The sequence below is a fragment of the Pseudorca crassidens genome, chromosome 19 (genome assembly GCF_039906515.1).
Source record: "Pseudorca crassidens isolate mPseCra1 chromosome 19, mPseCra1.hap1, whole genome shotgun sequence".
Classification (NCBI taxonomy): domain Eukaryota; kingdom Metazoa; phylum Chordata; class Mammalia; order Artiodactyla; family Delphinidae; genus Pseudorca; species Pseudorca crassidens.
In genome coordinates this window covers 20,711,124-20,729,315 of record NC_090314.1, presented here as the reverse complement: position 1 = coordinate 20,729,315, position 18,192 = coordinate 20,711,124, and the positions used below count along the sequence as shown (strand labels likewise).

The 18,192-nt window shown below is 40.2% G+C and overlaps 1 protein-coding gene across 2 annotated transcripts in view; it reads right to left on the bottom strand.

Annotated features, from left to right (window-relative positions):
• The window catches only part of PSMD11 (proteasome 26S subunit, non-ATPase 11), a 30,417-nt gene extending 22,812 nt beyond the window's left edge, over positions 1-7,605 (bottom strand). For both annotated transcript variants that reach the window (XM_067716082.1, XM_067716083.1), the window contains exons 1-2: positions 7,445-7,605; positions 4,985-5,086 (exon numbers count right to left, since the gene is read on the bottom strand). In XM_067716082.1, the coding sequence (XP_067572183.1) occupies positions 4,985-5,086; positions 7,445-7,535 (193 nt within the window). In that variant the 5' untranslated portion in view covers positions 7,536-7,605. The remainder of the gene's footprint in view (positions 1-4,984; positions 5,087-7,444) is intronic.
• Between the last annotated feature and the right edge of the window lie 10,587 nt (positions 7,606-18,192).

Sequence of the window (18,192 nt, the reverse complement as noted above, 5' to 3'; positions counted from 1 at the left end):
TCTTTTACCAATATAATTTCCATGGCACTCTTCTGAATCAACTTTTCACATAAAAGTTAGGGTGTTTGTCCCTTAAAGTTATACTATAACCTTTTAAAATTCCTCATTAATCGGCAAAACCTAAGTCTTAAACTATGACAAAAAAGCCATCAACCACAGAGGTTCTGCCCACCCCTTATGTAAGAAAAAAGGGTGGCACAGTAATCTAAGGGAGCACCTTTAGAAACAAACGTGAAAATTAGAGAATATGTCAACTAAACAACTAAGGAAGTTCTTTTGGAATGTAGGTTAAAATTACTTTAGTGCCACTGCCTCCAACTGTAGACTCATCCTCCTGAGAACTCGAATTCAGGGCAAGCAAGCCTCCCCCTCCTGAGAATGCTAATTCAGGGTCCTGAATCCTCATCTGCCTGCGCAGTCACAGGATACATGAGACTGTGTCAGGTATAAAAGGAACTTTATGCAGAGTGGAAAAGTTCATCTTTCCCTTCACTCCCCAGTACTGACCTGTGAATCCCACCGTCTAAGATTTTTTTCCAATTCTGCCACTCCATTCACTCCTGTACTGACTACACACACGCCTGCTTTCAGGCCTCGCTCATGCTGCATTTCCACCTGGAATCCCTCCCCATAACTTCGACCTATGTAGATCTTAGATATCCTTTTAGGTCCAGCTGAAGTCCTAGTGAGTCTTCCATGCCAATGCCAGGCTACACTGATTTCTCTCCCTCAAATTACTTTTGCATTTATGCAAACTTCAATTACGTTATATAATCATAGTTTTTTAAAAGCAGTCTAGTGCAATGTCCCTTCTGAAACAGCATTTCCCTCTATGCTTCAACAAATCTAAACACTCCCTAGTGACAGAAATATTCAGAAAGTAGACGATTCCAGTGTTGGTTAAACTAAATTGTTCTTTTCTGAAACATGATTCTATACCCTCTTTCCACGTGGCTTCAAATATTTGAAGGTAACTATCACTCATATCTCCCTAACTTTCCCTTTCTCCAAGCTAAACAGCTTTAACTATTTCAACTGTTCCTCCAATGTCCTGGTTTCTAGATTGCTTGTCACCTTAGTTGCCCTCCTCTGAATTAACTCTAGTTTGCAAATGTACCACTTGTGGTCCCCAGAACTGAATCAACGTTCCATGTAGGGTCAGACCAGTAGTCATGGCTTAATTCTTCTGATTGGACTGCCACATGTAACACAAGAAGCATGTTTTGCTTTTGCTAATAGCACTCTTTGTTCAGACTGAGTCCATAAGGTCTTTTTGCATAGAGAGGTAATTCCCCACGTTCTTCTGTTTTGATAAAATAGTTTAAGTATATAACTTTATACCTTCCACACTGAATTTAATCTTGCTGGCTTTGACAATAACTCTGAATCTTAATTCTGTTCTCTACTGTACTGAATCATCTACAAAAATAAGCACACCTTCTGATATGGCTTTAGCTCTACTGCCAGATACTGACCAGAAGAACAAGGACAGATTCCTATGACATGATGCTAGAGACTTCCCGTCAGGTCAACAAATGATCCATTTGTCATGGCAAATGTTCAAAGACCCTGCTTACATCAGTTATGTTGTCTATATCATTCTTCCTATCCCAGGGGTTGGCAAACTTTTTCTGTGAAGGACCAGACAGTAAATATTTATGGCTTTGTGGGCTATATGGTCTCAGCGGCAGGTACTCAACTCAGCCAGTGTAGTACAGAAGCAGTCATGGGCAGTATGTAAACAAATGTGTATGGCTATGTTCCAACAAAACTTTATTTACAAACACACTTAGCAAGCCATTGCCTGTGGAACCCTGCAAATCTGCTGTCTGATAAGGCTAACCAAAGAGAACCAAGGTGAGTTTGGAATAACCTTTTCTTAATAAACTCACTGCTTTATGTGCTTAAAACCTACTTATCAAATAATCTGTCCTGGAACTTTACTGATGATTACCAGTTTACAGTGTCTAGAATTTATTCTTTTCATTATCTTTTTGAAAAGTGGAATAATGTTTTGCCCATCCTCAGTTTCCTTATACCTCTCCACCCTCCATGATTTTTCTCAGAATAATAGTGGCTCTATAAATATATCTGCTACAACTATTCTTTTGATATTAAAAGACAGTTGTCAGAACCTAGAAACTTGAACTTATTTAAAAAAGACTACCTGCTCTCTCTTCTCTCACCTACTTTAGCTTTAATTCTCTCTTTCTAATGTTATTTCTATCTTTTTCTTTTTGAAAATCATTTTCCTTCCTGGAAAAGGCAGAAGTGAAACATGAGCTAAGGAGTCTGCCCTTCTCTCCAGCACTTGCTAGCATTACAGTATCTTCTCCAAGTTATTCTTCTAACAGAAAAACAAATGACCTCTTAGTTGCCAAAGACTCAGTTCATTTTCCATTTTAGTCTATTACTGTTTCTTAGTCGTTCTTGGTTATATTCCGTTTCTTTACATTTTCACACTGATTTTTTTTTTAATTCTTATAGAATCATACTGAGTTTTCCTTCTATTCTTACTGAAATTATTTGCAACTGTGTGACCAGAACTTCCTTTTCAGAACCTCACAGAACTCAACACACTCCATTAAGAGTCTCAGGCTATGAAATCTGCAGATCCTGAGCCTAGGCATCATGTCTGATGATGAACACCACTACTTTCAATCACTATTCTGCATCAGACACTGTCTTATTCACTAATTCCCAAGTGACTGATGTCCATCAGGGACCCTACCTTAAACTTTTTGAGTAGAGTACTTAGCACAGTGCTAGCCCTATATTAAATGCATAACAAAACAAAATTGGAAATCAATGGAATAGAAATATTTTCTGTTCTCGGGGAACCCAAAAATCAAAGGAAACAACACAAACTGATCAATTATTAATAGCAAAGATAGGTAAATGAGTGTAGGCCCCGAAACTTCCTTACTATACCTGTCAAAGTCTTTCTTAGAAAACAATAAGTAACCTGGAAATGTTTTTTAAAGTTCTTATGATTCACCTGTTAAATTCCAATAAGTTTCCCTGTACACTTCTAAACTTCTCAGGTAGGTCACAGGGAGGGGAGGGCAAGAAATAAGGAGAGAGTAAAGCATGAAATAGTAACTTCAAGCAAAGCAGTAACATTTTTGGACAAATTTTCTGAAACACTGACTATACTACATGCTGTTTTTAATTATCCATTCTACTTGAGAAAAACAGACATTTGGATCGTTCAACAACAGAAAAATCATTTCAGGGAATTCCCTGGCAGTCCAGTGGTTAGGACTCTGGGCTCTCACTGCCAAGGGCCCAGGTTCAATCCCTGTTCAGGAAACTAAGATCTCAAGAGCCATACAGCGCAGCCAAAAAAAAAAAAAATCATTTCACCTGGTTTTCTAATTCTTTCAGGAAAATTACCTTATTAATTATATTTCATGTGGACTAATGATCAAAAGTGTTTTGCAACCCCAAGCTCACATTAACTGACAGGCAAAAGAATCAAACATGTTAAATAGGAGAGAAGTCAGCCTAAAATGAAAAAACCACCACCTACCACTGACAACTCATAAGTGGATAACTATGGAAAGCAAATACTTCAAGGTCATGAGCTCTGAAATAGGACTACATGGATTCAAATTCTGAGTCTCCCATACTAGCTGAGTGCCCTTAAATAAGATATTTAACTTTTCTGTGCTCAGTTTCCTCAGGTATAAAATAGGTAATAGTATATACCTTACCAAGTTGTTTCGAGGATTCAATAAGCTAAATCCTGTTTGGGCTTAAAACAATAACTAGTTCATAATCACTCAAAAACGGTTTTTCTCATTACAGATATTTTTAATGATTTTTTTTTTTTTTTTTTGCGGTACGCAGGCCTCCCACTGTTGTGGCCTCTCCCATTGCGGAGCACAGGCTCCGGACGCGCAGGCTCAGCGGCCACGGCTCACGGGCCCAGCCGCTCTGCGGCACGTGGGATCTTCCCGGACCGGGGCACGAACCCGTGTCCCCTGCATCAGCAGGCAGGTTCTCAACCACTGCGCCACCAGGGAAGCCCTTAATGATATTTTAAATAAGGTACAAGATTCATATAAATACATCCTCCCAATTTCATACAACTTTATTCAACTTTCTATTGACTGAGCCTAATAATTAATGTTATCATCCTTAACTGGAAAAGATTTTTGTTTTCAAGTTCAAGGAATTTTGCTAACTTACACGTATCATCCTTTTGGATAACAACATAATTTGGGGGAAAGTAATTCACGAGATCAACCACGTTTAATCCATTCTAATCAGATAAGCCCTAAATTCACTTTAAAGTTGACAAAAATCATCCATTTTAAGTTTAAGCAGGCTACTCTCTAAATACTATTGTCACTTTACTGGTCAAAAGCCCTTCCTTGTCAACAAGACTCTCCTTCTAAGGACACACCCATCATCAGAATATCATCTCGAGCTTGCAAAGTCAATGGTTCAATTACAACTAGAATGTTTGGGCAACAACAGGCACAAAGCCCTAGGTACCAGTGGAGAAATCCTGGGAAGGTTCTCTCCATTTAATGTCTTACTCATTGTGTATCAGACAGCAAAGCCACTTCCTTGGACACAAAATGCCTAGTCATTTTGAAGTCAGGGGCCTAGAGTCACTATCCACCTTAAATACATCACAGCAGCTCCATGAAATCACCGAAGGCTGCTACTGCCCACATGTAAGGGAATGCAGTGAAAATCCGAACGAGAAACAAATCACAGGTCACTATATTTCAAAAGAAACAGGATTTTTTTTCCTCATCTGCAGAACAAAAGTCTTCAATGAAAGAAGTGAGTGTAAAGGTCTCTTAACTTCCTGATAGAAAACTAAAGCTCAACAAGTTGGCAATAAAATTGAATTACACTACCAATAAACTGTATGGATGCATTCCTATGTTCTCTCACTCCAACCAAAAAAAAAAAAATTTCACGCAGCATTTCAGGTAAAAGAAAGCAATCCACTTGTAGCACTTACCTGCAGCTTGTCCAGTCTTCGCCAGGAGAGACCCCAGTTCCAGGATGCTCTGCTCTTTGACCTGCACTGCCTCCTCATCATTCTCCTGAATGTCACGCTTCACTGGGAGAGGAAAATGCAAACTCTCTTAAAATTCTGACAAAAAATGAAAACTAAGGGAAATTTCACCCTCACAAGACCAACTACAAACTCAAACAGTTAGCAAAAGACAAATTCTAGATAGCTTTTAAAAAAAACTCTAAACAAGAAAAAGTAAAATGATCATGCAGCACATGTCCCATGTATATCATAAGAATAGATTCCTCTCTTTTGATTTTAAATGTGCCTTTTCATTCTACCAATTAGAATTTCCCTTACCCACATACATTAAGATTTCTGTTGCTGTCACTTGGTTAATGCAAAATTCAAACAAGTTCTTCCAGTTGTGGTGGTAAGCCCCATGCCAGGAACTATGTTATGTGAAAATATTAAACATGCCTGTCTGTGCTTTACCTGCCACAAACTAAAATCAAATGACCAAGTTACTGATAACTATAAAGTCAAAAGTCTTTCAATAAACTTTAGGCCTGTGGAGGGCCTCAGCTGATGGGTGTGTTAGGGATAAATAATTCTACAAAGCCATTCAGGAAACATAACCCTGTCAAAGCTCCAGTGTGATCCTTAGGAGGGAATGCTACTTTAAGGGATTCAGGACCTGTTAAAATAACTTTGTGCTATGTGTCCCACTTCCAACTGTTAATAACTATTCTACCACTCAAACACTGGACAGCCTCTTCAAGTTTGTAGTGATAATTTTAGCAATCATCACTAGTTATCACTTCTCTCACAAAGCATCATGACTTGACAAAAACCAAGATTTTGATACTCCATGATGGAGTCCGGAAAAAGTAAGGCTGTCAACCATCATGACTCAAGCTTGTTCTAACAGTAAAGTTTTCAAGGGAACTCCCTCCTAATATAGTGGGCAAGCAAGAAATACTCTAATTATAATGTTTACCATAATTCACACTTTATATTAGGCAATAGGCACAAAAAATAAAATAAAATCCATGCTTCTCACATTAGTTCTAAATATTAGTGTGTATTCACAGGAAGAAAATACACATTGAAAATGACTCTGGTTCTTAACTATAACTAACTTAAGTCAAGATGAGAACTTCAAAAGGAAACACCCTTTATTTACCAATATCATCCATTCACTGATGCATCTTAACCCCCACTCCCTCCCTTTTTCTAGTAACCCCAAAGATAAAGACATCAAGATCTTGTCACTGTCCTTCCTCCATGAAAGTCGGGAGTACCAAAATTCAACGGACTAATGAGTCGACATAAAAGCCAACAGCCTTGAGGTCCCACATACACGTGCAAACTACTTGTTGATTCAACCCGAATCTTCTCAAGCTACATTAAAAAAAGATCACACTACATGTGCATTGAAGAGCTAGCCCATGCCCTAACTGAACCCTTGATGGCTGAACATTAAACGCCCTCTCTGTCATCATAAATTTATTTCTGGTCACACCTGAATCCCAGCAGAAAACTGTCGGAAGCGACGGGCTCCGGCTCCCATTTCAATTTTCCAGTCGTGTGCAAGGTGTTAGGCAATCATACTACAGTGCTAACATGTTTTTCTTTGATTTTCTCCAGCAACGTGCAGCCGGCCGGTTCCAAAGAGTTCCCAGAACTCCGCGGCTGACAACTAACTCCCCGAACTCTCTTCCACCCTCTACGGCAGACTAGGACGATTAGTCACCTCCTCTGGCCGGGCGGTCCCACGCCAACACCTAGCTCTTACACCCTACACGGGGGGCAAAGGAACGTCTCGGTCACTTCCCCAAACCAAATACCAATCCGAGGTGTGTGTCCCCTCAGTATTTCAAACCACACTCAGAAAGAGACCCCCTGAAGTGGAGCCTTCCGCGGAGGGGCTGCGAGAAGTAGCAGCTCCCAGCGTCCCGGGGAAGGAAACTCCAAGAGAAGAACGAGCGCTTGCGCTCGCGCTCCCACCCGAGCAGGCTGGGCTGAGAACAACGGCGGGAAATGCCTGTCCAGAGCGGGTTTCGCCAAGGCCCTCAACTCGAGGCGCTCAGCCCAGTTCGCGACCAGCCCACCGGCCAGCACCGCTCGCGGTCCCGGGCCAGCCCGCACGGGCCAGAGCGGGAGACAAGGCTGGGTAGTGGTGGGGCCCCGGCTCGGCCCACTCTCCCACACCGCGCCAAGCCCACCGTGAGTCAGCAGCCGGCGAGTGGACGCCGGGGTTGCCTCGGGGCTTCCCACCGGGGTGGGGACCAGGAAGCCCCAGGGAGCTCCGAGCGGCCTGAGACCCCGGCCCGGCCCCCCTCACACACACAGTGAGTCAGCAGCACCAGAGCCGGCTAGCCTGGCCCCACTCCGCCGCCGTGGACCGACACAGGCCGAGCTGGGCCGGTGGGGCCGGAGAGGGGGCGCAGCGACCTTTACCGATGGAGTGGAGGATGTCGATTGAGGCCTCCCGGTCGGTGCTGAGTAGAGACTGGGCTCTCTGGAACTCCACCACCGCCGCAGCCGCCATCTTACCGCTCTCACACCGTCCCCGGCCGAGGCCGCCGACGCCGGAAACACACGCCCGGAAGGCCCACCCTCGCGGCTCTCCCCACTCCCCTCATTTGCCCCGCCTCCTCCATTCCCAGAGCACCACGGGAGTTGTAGTCTCTCCGCGGGGCGGGGAAGGAGGGATGTAGGGGTGTGGATGAGAGCTGGGGAGCTTGCCGCCCACCAGCGAGGCTCTCCAGCACCGCCCAGCGGCTACCCACGAATAAAAGAGGCGGTGTCTAGCAATAAGAGCCCGAGACTAATCCCCACCCACCCTAAAAGAGGCCTCTTAACCCCGACTCCCCTCGCTCGCCCTTGACAGAGTATTTGAGCACCCGGTGGGTATCCAGTGAAAGCTGTTTAGCTTTCTTTGTAGCTTCCACATTCAGCTATTTATTCACGGCAATAAATGATCGTATAAAGTGCTCGCTATGTGGCAGACAAAGAATAGCACCATTCAAATGCGTTCAAGTGTCCGGCAACACGTGGGACTCGCGCGCGCGCACACACACACACACACACACACACACACACACACACTTTCCAGGCCACGATCCTACAGAATCCTAGCCAGGCTGTGATTAAACGCACCAGTGTTAGAGAAAACTGATGTTAGAAAGTAAAATATCAACTTTGCCCCCATTCACTCCATCCCTCTTGGGGGGTCACATAGAAATCTAACAGCTACTCCAACTCCCCAGATCAATAAAGAAAAAACGGAGTTTTCCTTCCAATGTCTCCAGTGCCTTCAACTAAAATCACAGATATCTGAAAAGCTGTCAAGTAGAAGGGAAAAAAAGACATTCTATGTGCCCACTGAGGGTTGAACTTAAAGAACTAAAACGTATACAGGCAGTGCAGTATGAGAAAGATCTTCCTGCAGGTGAAGACAATCCAAAAACGCAATATGCTGGGACTTCCCTGGTGGTCCAGTGGTTAGGACAACACCCTTCCAATGCAGGAGGCATGGGTTCAATCCCTGGTCGGGGAACTAAGATACTGCATGCCGCATCTCCCAGCCACAAAAAAAACCAATATGCTGTCCCCTAATGGAACCTGTAAAGGGAACCAACTTTGCACTCCTCTGTGTCTGGGTTAGGCAATTTATATGTCTATTTCCTTTTACTTTATCAGCAATGTTCTGTGAAGAATATATTATTTACACTCCATTCATAGATGAGGAAACGGGGGGTTTTAAGTGATTTGGTGAAGCTCGTATGATAATTGACAGCACTGAGATCTGAGAGTTAGGGAATGGGTTCCTAGTTCCTGGATGTGTTCAAATGAAAACTGGATAACATCTCATCAAGTTGTAAACAGGATTCATGACATTGATTGGGGAATTGGATAGAATGGCTTCTAAATGTCTCCTAAAACTGGGCCTTTCTTTGCTCAAAAAAGGCATTCCTCACTTCTCAATTTGGTACGCAATTAATATTGTACCAGAATGTTAATGGGCTGTAAAATTCCAAAGCTGAGACCAACAGGCCATATGTATCCCCACCTTCTAAAGAAGCGTTACCAGTTACAACCCCAAAGGGCTTGCTAAAAAGTGACTAGGCCAGTCCTGTAACCTTCATCCACTCCCAGCCTACAGCAGGGAGACATAAAAATTCTAAAGGAATTCATTAGAAGAAATCATAGGACAGAGTGCTTACCTCACTACAAAAAGGGGGTACTACAAAAGACTAGGGGAGTCTGCAAAACCTCTCTCCCAAGCTGGTGAGTCTTGCTGACTGTAGGAAATTTTAAGTTCATCTCTGCGCAACCACCATTGTGAGAGCTGGAGGTGAACCAGGTATGTTTCTCCGGGAGTTTGGGGCCTTCGTGCACATTCATGAAAAGAGTCACCCACTTTTGGACTGCAGAATTCTAAATTAGTGAAGTTGGTTGATACATCCCACAACAGGACACGGAGAAAGGGCAGCAGTGAGGCAGCCTCCACTACCTGTGTTTGACATGGGCCAAGTGCAAAAGTAGATTACCCAGGACCATCTTGAAAGGACCTATCAGTAGGGCCATCTGCCAGAGTGAGGAGACCTATAATAAAAGGCTGGAATGATGGACTTCAGGAAGCATTCACTGAACAGGGATTGTAAGGTCCACCAGCGGAGCTGCCAAAGAACCCACAAATGCTTTCAACAAGAGAGAATCAGCACCTATACTTTCAATCCAGTAACCATCATAGCACTCTGTTTTACTTTCTACCTAGGACATAACACAGTCTGTGATTTTATTATTTCACCTGTTTAAATCTCATCTCCCTCCACAAAGTTTCAGGGACCTCATCAATCTTGTCCAGTTATAGTCCCAACTCCTCCAATAGCAGCTTGCACAAAGGGCAACCACTCAATAAATATTTGTTTAGAATCTGTCCTTCCACAATCTTCTGCTGCCCTAAATATCCATGTCCTACACTATGTGACTATTCACTTGAGCCATTGCTGACTGCATTAGGGTGACTGTGAAAGGGCTGTCACAGATTAACCAGTGACCTAGGGCATATAGGGACTGGCCTGAAATGATTAGCTGGACCAATACAATTCCTCCCTCAGGAACTGGGGAATTGAGACCCTGAGCCAGTTAGCCAAGGGAATGGAAATCAAAATCTGTCACTTGGAACCAACTAGAGCCAAGCTGGTAGAAAGAAAACTCAGTAGATGAGTGGAGAGAAGCAGGAATATCATGGAAGGAAATCCAAATACCTCCATAGAAGGCCACCTCAGTTCCTAACAACTTTCTACTTTCCAGTTCTTTTCCCATGAGGTCCACCCACACCATATTCCCCATTCTTGAAATACTGTGACATTTCCTTTCCAAATATCTTCCAATCCTTATTATTATGTGAAGAAGAAAGGTCCAGTGAGGTGTCATTATGTTTTTAATGGCTCTCTATTAAAGATATTCCTTTATCTTTCTTTTTAACAAAGTGAGAGGAGGCAACAGTATCTAGATGGAGTTTAGATTTCCTTGTTTTTGTTTTTATGGATACATTCTAGTTATGGCCAATAATACTACTGGTTTTCCATTGAAGGTAGAGACATAAAATTACAACGAAAAACAAAGTGGGTCAATTTAAATAACTTTTTCCATGTGGACATGGAAAAAGCCAGGAATATGTACAATAAGCAAATGACTATTTGGGCTAGAAAACCAAATCCTGATTTTAATGTCACTGTGTAGACAGCCATCTACCTTTCCTTATCATTCTTTTTATTCCAGAATCACATCTCTAATTGGAAGACCCAGTTAGTCCTTTAGGTTCCTGCCCTAGATTTATAATCTTTAAAGATGACTTTCAAGTTACTCCTGACAAAGGCACTACATGCTGTAGAAGAAGAGTACGGAATTTGAAGTCGGACAAACATGGAGCACAAATCTTTACTACCAACTAATTGTCAAATTACTTAAACTCTCTGAGTTTGGTCATCATTAAAATTATTTTAAAAATCTACTTCACTTTATGGTTGCACAACAATGTGAATGTGCTTAATATCACAGAACTGTGCACTTTAAAATGGTTAAAATTGTAAATTTTATTATGTATGCTTTACCGCAATAAAAAAATCTACTTCACAGAAGTATTTGAAGATTATATTTTCAAAGACAGTGGAACACTTCACCACTATGACTGACACATGTAAGTGCTCATTAAATGGCTACCATTAAAATAATCATCAAGTTGCTGAATAAATAAGCTGTGGCACACACTACTCCCCTTCCTCAGAGAGCCTACCTGGAGGGCTAAACAAATCTAATTGGTGATTTTTATAGCAATAGAGGGGCAAATAACTGTCAGTTCTGTTTCCCATCTTAGACTTCCTCACCCTTGGTCTGGCCTCTTTTCCCTCTCTGTCAAGCTTCTTTCTGTCCCAAGACAACTCCCAAACACACTACAAAGCCCTAGTATCCCCTCATGCTACCTATAGCCCAAAGCTATTTCTTTCCTCTCTATACTTGTTAATTTTTCACTGAGCTTTCTTTGTATCCCATAGTTGAGCAAATAGGGAAATGCTATAAGGTACTATCCTGCTAATACGAGAGTATATACTCCTCCTCTTTCTTCTGTGCCTATACTCTGTGCAGCAGACAGGAAGCTAAGGTTAAGAATTCTAAGCTAGTACTGATCCCTCAACTCTACACATTCCCTGCCATTGGAGCTATAGAGAGAGAAAGAGAGAGGAAAAAAAAAATAAAGAGTACACAAAGTATGTCATTATTATCTTTTCACCCCTCTTTGGAAATCCTTCTCTCTCACACTGCCACCTCTCCCCAGACCTCCAATACCTTGCTGTATTTGTGTTTTATTATGGTTCTCCTTCAGTGAAAGTCTGTCAGTGATAAACTTTGTCTTTGACTGAAATGTCTTTATTTCACTCTCATTCTTAATTGTTCGTTCCAGTGGGTACAAAGTTCCTACACTGACACTTATTTTTACTCAGCATTTCAAAGATATTAAAGATGACTCTTCTCAGTCTAACTGAAGTTCCTTCATAGGCAATCTGTCTTTTCTCTTTGGTTAATTTTAACATCTCTTCTGTCCTAGGCTCTCTACAGGTTCACTACAAAGTATTTACACTCTGATGAAGACTTTCTGAGTCTGAGGATTCATGCCTTACATGAATCCTGGAAATTTCTCAACCATTACCTCTTCACATACTGCCTCCTCTACCTCTCTTCTCTCTGGAAATCTTTTTAGACATAAGTTAGATCTACATTGTCCAACACAGTAGTCACTAGCAACATGTGGCTAGTGAACACTTGAAATGTGGCTAGTCCAATCTGAGCTGTGGTACAAATGCAAACTATCAATACACACTGGATTTTATTAAAGACACTATGGAAAAAAAGTAAAGTATCTCATTCACAATTTTTTTTTTTTTTTTTTTTTTTGCGGTACGCGGGCCTCTCACTGCTGTGGCCTCTGCCGTTGCGGAGCACAGGCTCCAGACGTGCAGGCTCAGCGGCCATGGCTCACGGGCCCAGCCACTCCGTGGCATGTGGGATCTTCCCAGACCGGGGCACGAACCCATGTCTCTTGCATCGGCAGGCAGACTCTCAACCACTGCGCCACCAGGGAAGCCCTCATTCACAATTTTTATACTGATTATATGTCAAAATGATCATATTTCAAATTAGTCTCACCCATTTCTTTTTACTTTCTTTAATGTTGGTACTATGAATTTTAAAACTATATACTTATCTCACATTATATTTCTATTGGACAGTGCTGTTAGACTATCTGCTTCTTTTCACCATATTTCTTATCTATTCCATCTCCTCATCTCTCTGTGCTACATTCTAGGTAATTTGCAGAAATTATTTAATAGTTCACTGATTATATCATCAGCTGCTTCTAATCTGCTATTTAGTCCATCCACTAAACTTTAATTTTAATTAAATTTGAAATACATATTTCCATTTCTACTAGATTTATTTGGTCCTTTTTTCAAAGTATTGTATTATTATTTTTTGGGTTCCTTCTTTCATGTTCTTAATCATTTAAACCAGTCTATAATCTGTATCTGATAATTATTTGATGTTCTTGGGGATCTAATCCTACAGGTTGTTGTGTCTGCTGACTCTCCCTCCTGGAGGATTGTCTCCTCATGTGTTTGTAATTTTGGATTGTGAGCTCATCTTCAGCAGGGTTTTATCTTCCTTATTCCTAGGAGACCTGGGTTGGGTTTGCTTCTGCCAAACCATCCTGATATCACTGTCCCATGACAGTAATTTATGTTAGTTTACAGACTTTGGGGAATTCCTACACTATACAGATAATAACAGACATGAAGAACAAAGGCATCTACCAAAAAGATAACTGATGTCCCTGAGGTAAGGAACCTAACAAATAAAATGGGAAAATCATTCAAAGAAATAATTTTTGAAAATTTCTCTTTTACAAATGAATAAATTAGTTACAGATGGAACAAACAATGTTCCAAGAAGGAAAAACAAAAAAAGACACAGAATGATGACACCAATCTCTATCCCAGTTGAGTTGCTAAACATCAAAGAAGTCTTTGAACAACCAGACAGACAAAGCAAGTCGACTAAAAGGGGTGAAGTGGAGTGGGAATCAGTCTTATCTCAGATGTCTCTAAGGCAAGATTCAATGCCAGAAAACAGTGAAATATTGCCACAAATTTGAGAAAGAAAGAAAAACGTGGCCCAAGAATATTGTTAAATATAAGAGAAACAGACAGATATTCTCAACCTGAAATATATCAGGGAATACAGAACAAAGTGCTTTTCTAGGAAAAAAAATATTGACAAAAATCCATGGATTAGGGACTTCCCTGGTGGCACAATGGTTAAGAATCCACCTGCCAATGCAGGGGACACAGGTTCGAGCACTGGTCCGGGAGGATCCCACATGCCGCAGAGCAACTAGGCCCGTGTGCCACAACTACTGAGCTTGTGCTCTAGAGCCCATGAGCGACAACTGCTGAAGCCCACACACCTAGAGCCCGTGCTCTGCAACAAGAGAAGCCACTGCAGTGAGAAGCCCGAGCACCACAACAAAGAGTAGCCCCCGCTTGATGCAACTAGAGAAAGCCCATGTGCAGCAACAAAGACCCAACCCAACCAAATAAATAAATATTTTTAAAAATCAGTGGTTTTAAAAAAAATTCTATGGATTAAAACAATGAACTCAATAATGGGAAGGCACTGCTGACAGTAAGCAGTGATTCCATTTAAATATAGAACTAAGACTGAACAGGACAAAAAGTAAATGTCATAAACCTTGACAAATAATAACATCAAAAACAGGTGGGGAGAGAAGACAGAAAGTTTATCAGTATTAACTTCAATTTCTTCCTCTATCCATAGTAAGATGTTAAGTATCCAAAAATAAAACATGTGGTAAAATATACAATGATTTCAATTTTTTAATGTTTTTAATGTCCTTTTTCTTAACTTTGAAGTGTCTGGGAAATAATAGCTCTTCCAATGAAGAAATATTTACTGAAGTTCAACCATTTCTTGAATTTTACTTTCTTTTTGCTGTTGTTGTTAATTTCTAAGGAAAAAAGTAGAGAAAAGTAGTAGGAATTATAAAACAAACTCTTACATTCCTACCACTCAGAATTAATAATTATAAATGTGTCGAGTGTGATGCATTGTTTTAGGGAATGTAACATTAAAGAGAGATAGCTAATGTCCCTTTTAAGCTCCATTCTTAGTCCCATCTCTCCTATGCAGAGCAAAAACTTTTCCATTCAGTTTACGTAGATAAACAGACAGATAGATAGATATCAGTAACTGATATATAGTATTGCCTTGTGCGAACAATCATTTTTTATTTATATAATGGTAGCATATCAAACATATTATTCTGCATCTTGCTTTTTTCATTCATTGTTCAATGAGCTGCATATAAGAGCTAGTTTATTCCTATTAATGGCATAAATTCCACTGTGTGACTATTCCACATTTATTCATGCATTCCACTATTAATGAACACTTCGACTGTTACCCTTGGATTTATTTTTTGCTGTTACAAACAATGCTCCCATGAACATCCTTGCACAAGTGTGAAAGTTTCTCAGTATACCTAGAAGTGTAATCATTGGATTATAAAAATAGGCACATTTTCAATTTTATTAGATACTGCCAAATTGCTCTTCCAAATGACCATGTGTCAATACACCCAACCCTCAAAAAAAAGGAAAAAAAAGATTTTTTTAAGAAAAAAAAAATACACCCAACCCTTTCTCAAGTGGTGTGACAGAATACCATTTTCTCCATATCTTCGACAGTACTTGATATTTTGGGCCATCTAAGTGAAATAGTATCTTGTTGTTTTGTATTTGCCTAATAGGAATAGGGTTGAGATTATTTGCATGGCAGATGGAGTCTTCCTTTTAAAAACTGAAATTTCCTCTTAAAAAATTTTTCCTCTATATATAACACTTTGGTATTAAATTGTTACTCTAGATGACTTTTGGCTACTATTTGCCTGCTGTATCTTTTTCTATTTAATATTTAGGTTTTTTATGTTGTTTTACATGTGTCTCCTGTAACTATCATATGGCTAGATTTTGGTATGTGTGTGTAATTTTAATCCAAGCTGAGCTTTTTTAAAAGTAGTGTATTTACTGCGGTAACCTACGTGGGAGGGAAGTCCAAAAGGGAGGGGATATCTGTATGTGTATGGCTGATTCATTTTGTTGTGCAGTGAAGGCTAACATATAACATTGTAAAGCAACTATACTAAAATAAAAATTAATTTTTAAAAAGTAGTGCATTTAACCCATTTTCTTTATGGTAATTTATAAAATAAATTTTGAGCACTCTACTTAATGCATTTTCTCCTTTTTATCTCCCCATTGCCATATTCCTGACTTCCACTGAATTGATCATTTCTTCACTCAGTTTTTTTCTACTCTCTTTTGTTTGTTTTTGTTTTTTGGCCACACCACGTGGAGTGCAGGATCTTAGTTCCCTGACCAGGGATGGAACCCATGTCCCCTGCAGTGGAAGCGTGGAGTCTTAACCATTGGACCACCAGGGAATTCCCCCTCTACTCAACTTTTACTCTTCTACGTGGCTACCTTTAAATTGTTACACATATAAACATTATTTTTCTAATAATATCTAGAGGTAATCAATATCTGTATCTCCCCCCTTGAAAAGACAGGGTTCCAAAATCCTTGGCATGTTTTCACTTCCTCTTGCTGAGTGCTTCCCTCAGCAAGCAAGTGCCCCAAAATACCATACCTACCACATTGTTATGACTGGAATTTTGGCTCATAACTACTTTAAAACTTTTAAATCCAATTAATATTTAGACAATAAGTTCTGCTCATTAATTTGTTTACTGTTTCTTCTTGTACGTCATCCTTGTTCCTGCAAAGCACATCTTCTGTCAAAGAAACCAACTTAAAAAATGACATACCTGTAGGAGTATCCTTTGTGTGCACCTAGGTTGGAGCACCCCTAGGGTAAGGCAGATGTTTCACTTCTGGATAAAACTGAACCTGGGTGTGAGGCTGCAGAAAATCTAACTAAAACAACTAAACATAGTTATTTCAGAGTGAATTTATGCGTGGCAAATTTTCTAAGCTCCTTCTGTGCCTCTAATTATTTATATTTTCTCCTCAAATTTGTGTGATGGTTTGGCTGGAATATAATTCCTAATTGCAACATTTATTTTCCTTTCAGCACTCTAAAGAAATTGTTTGTGAAATGGGCAGGTATAATTCTGACTTAAAAAGAAATGTGGGACTTCCCTGGTGGCACAGTGGTTAAGAATCTGCCTGCCAATGCAGGGGACATGGGTTCGATCCCTGGTCTGGGAAGATCCCACATGTTGTGGAGCAACTAAGCCCGAGCGCTGCAACTCCTGAGCCCACGCACCTAGAGCCCATGCTCCGCAACAAGAGAAGCCACCTCAACAAGAAGCCCGCACACCGCAATGAAGAATAGCCCCCGCTCGCCACAATTAGAGAAAGCCCGCGCGCAGCAACGAAGACCCAATGCAGCCAAAAATAAATAAAATAAATTTTTTAAAAAAGGAGAAATGCGACATGAAAAAATTTGTCTCTTGGTTGCAATCTTGTGGACCTAAAAATACTTTCTTTACGCAAGAGTTGCAACATGCTGTGACTTGCCATTCTCTATGCCAATAAGAAATACAAAGATAAAATATTTACAATCCATCCAGCTAAAGAAAGAGCCTTGATCAAGGAGAGTAAAAGGTCTCAAGTTAAATTTGACATGCTCTGTTTTCTATCATAAGTTACAGCCCTTCTTGCTGTGCTTTGTGACACAACTGTAACATAATATCAAATTGTTTTATGTCAAACCTTTTCTTTAACATGTGAAATAAAATCTCCTCACTCCAATGTTTGGGTTAACTCCAAAGCTCATAAAACATGTTTCAAAGAATTGCATAAAATCAAAATATCAAATGTAAGAAATATTGGTCCATAACATATGCCTGTTATTATTCAGTTAAATTATAAATTGTCTCAATTCTTTTATGTATGCATTTTCCCTCCAATGTATAAATAATGTGTAAAACTTCTGGGCAGAGAGAGCAGTTCAGTTTTCTGGCCTCCCTGTGCTATCAAGCTTGAGTTTAAAGATACATCATGAAGTCTTCTAAAAAAAAGAACATAGCATGAAGCTCTGTTTTTCCCACATGCTCCACAGCATTCTCGTGTCAGATGTTGCTTAAGAAAAGTCACATGCCAATCTGATTCTTATTCTTTTCTCAGAAATCTGCTTTTCCTCTCTGATAATTTTAAGAGTGTCTTTTATTTTTTGATGTTCTAAAATGTCATTAGTACATGACTCTGTACAGGCTTTTTCTTACTTATTCTGTCCAGCAATTATCTCCAAATCTATAAATCACAAATAAAATTCAGGTTGTTTTTCTTTAAATAAAAACAGTAAAACTACTGTAAAATTTATATAAAGGAGAAAAGTCCATGAATAGCTGAGCTAACCTTAAAAAAGAAGAGAAAATGGGGAAAAGGAGGCTTGCTCTACCAGATATTAAGACATATTGCAGGGCCATAATAGGTGGGTATCAGTGCAATAGACAAAAGGAACAAGGTAGAAACCTCTAAGAAGGACCCATTTATAATGGGAATTTGATATACAATAAAGGAGGCATCACAAATCAA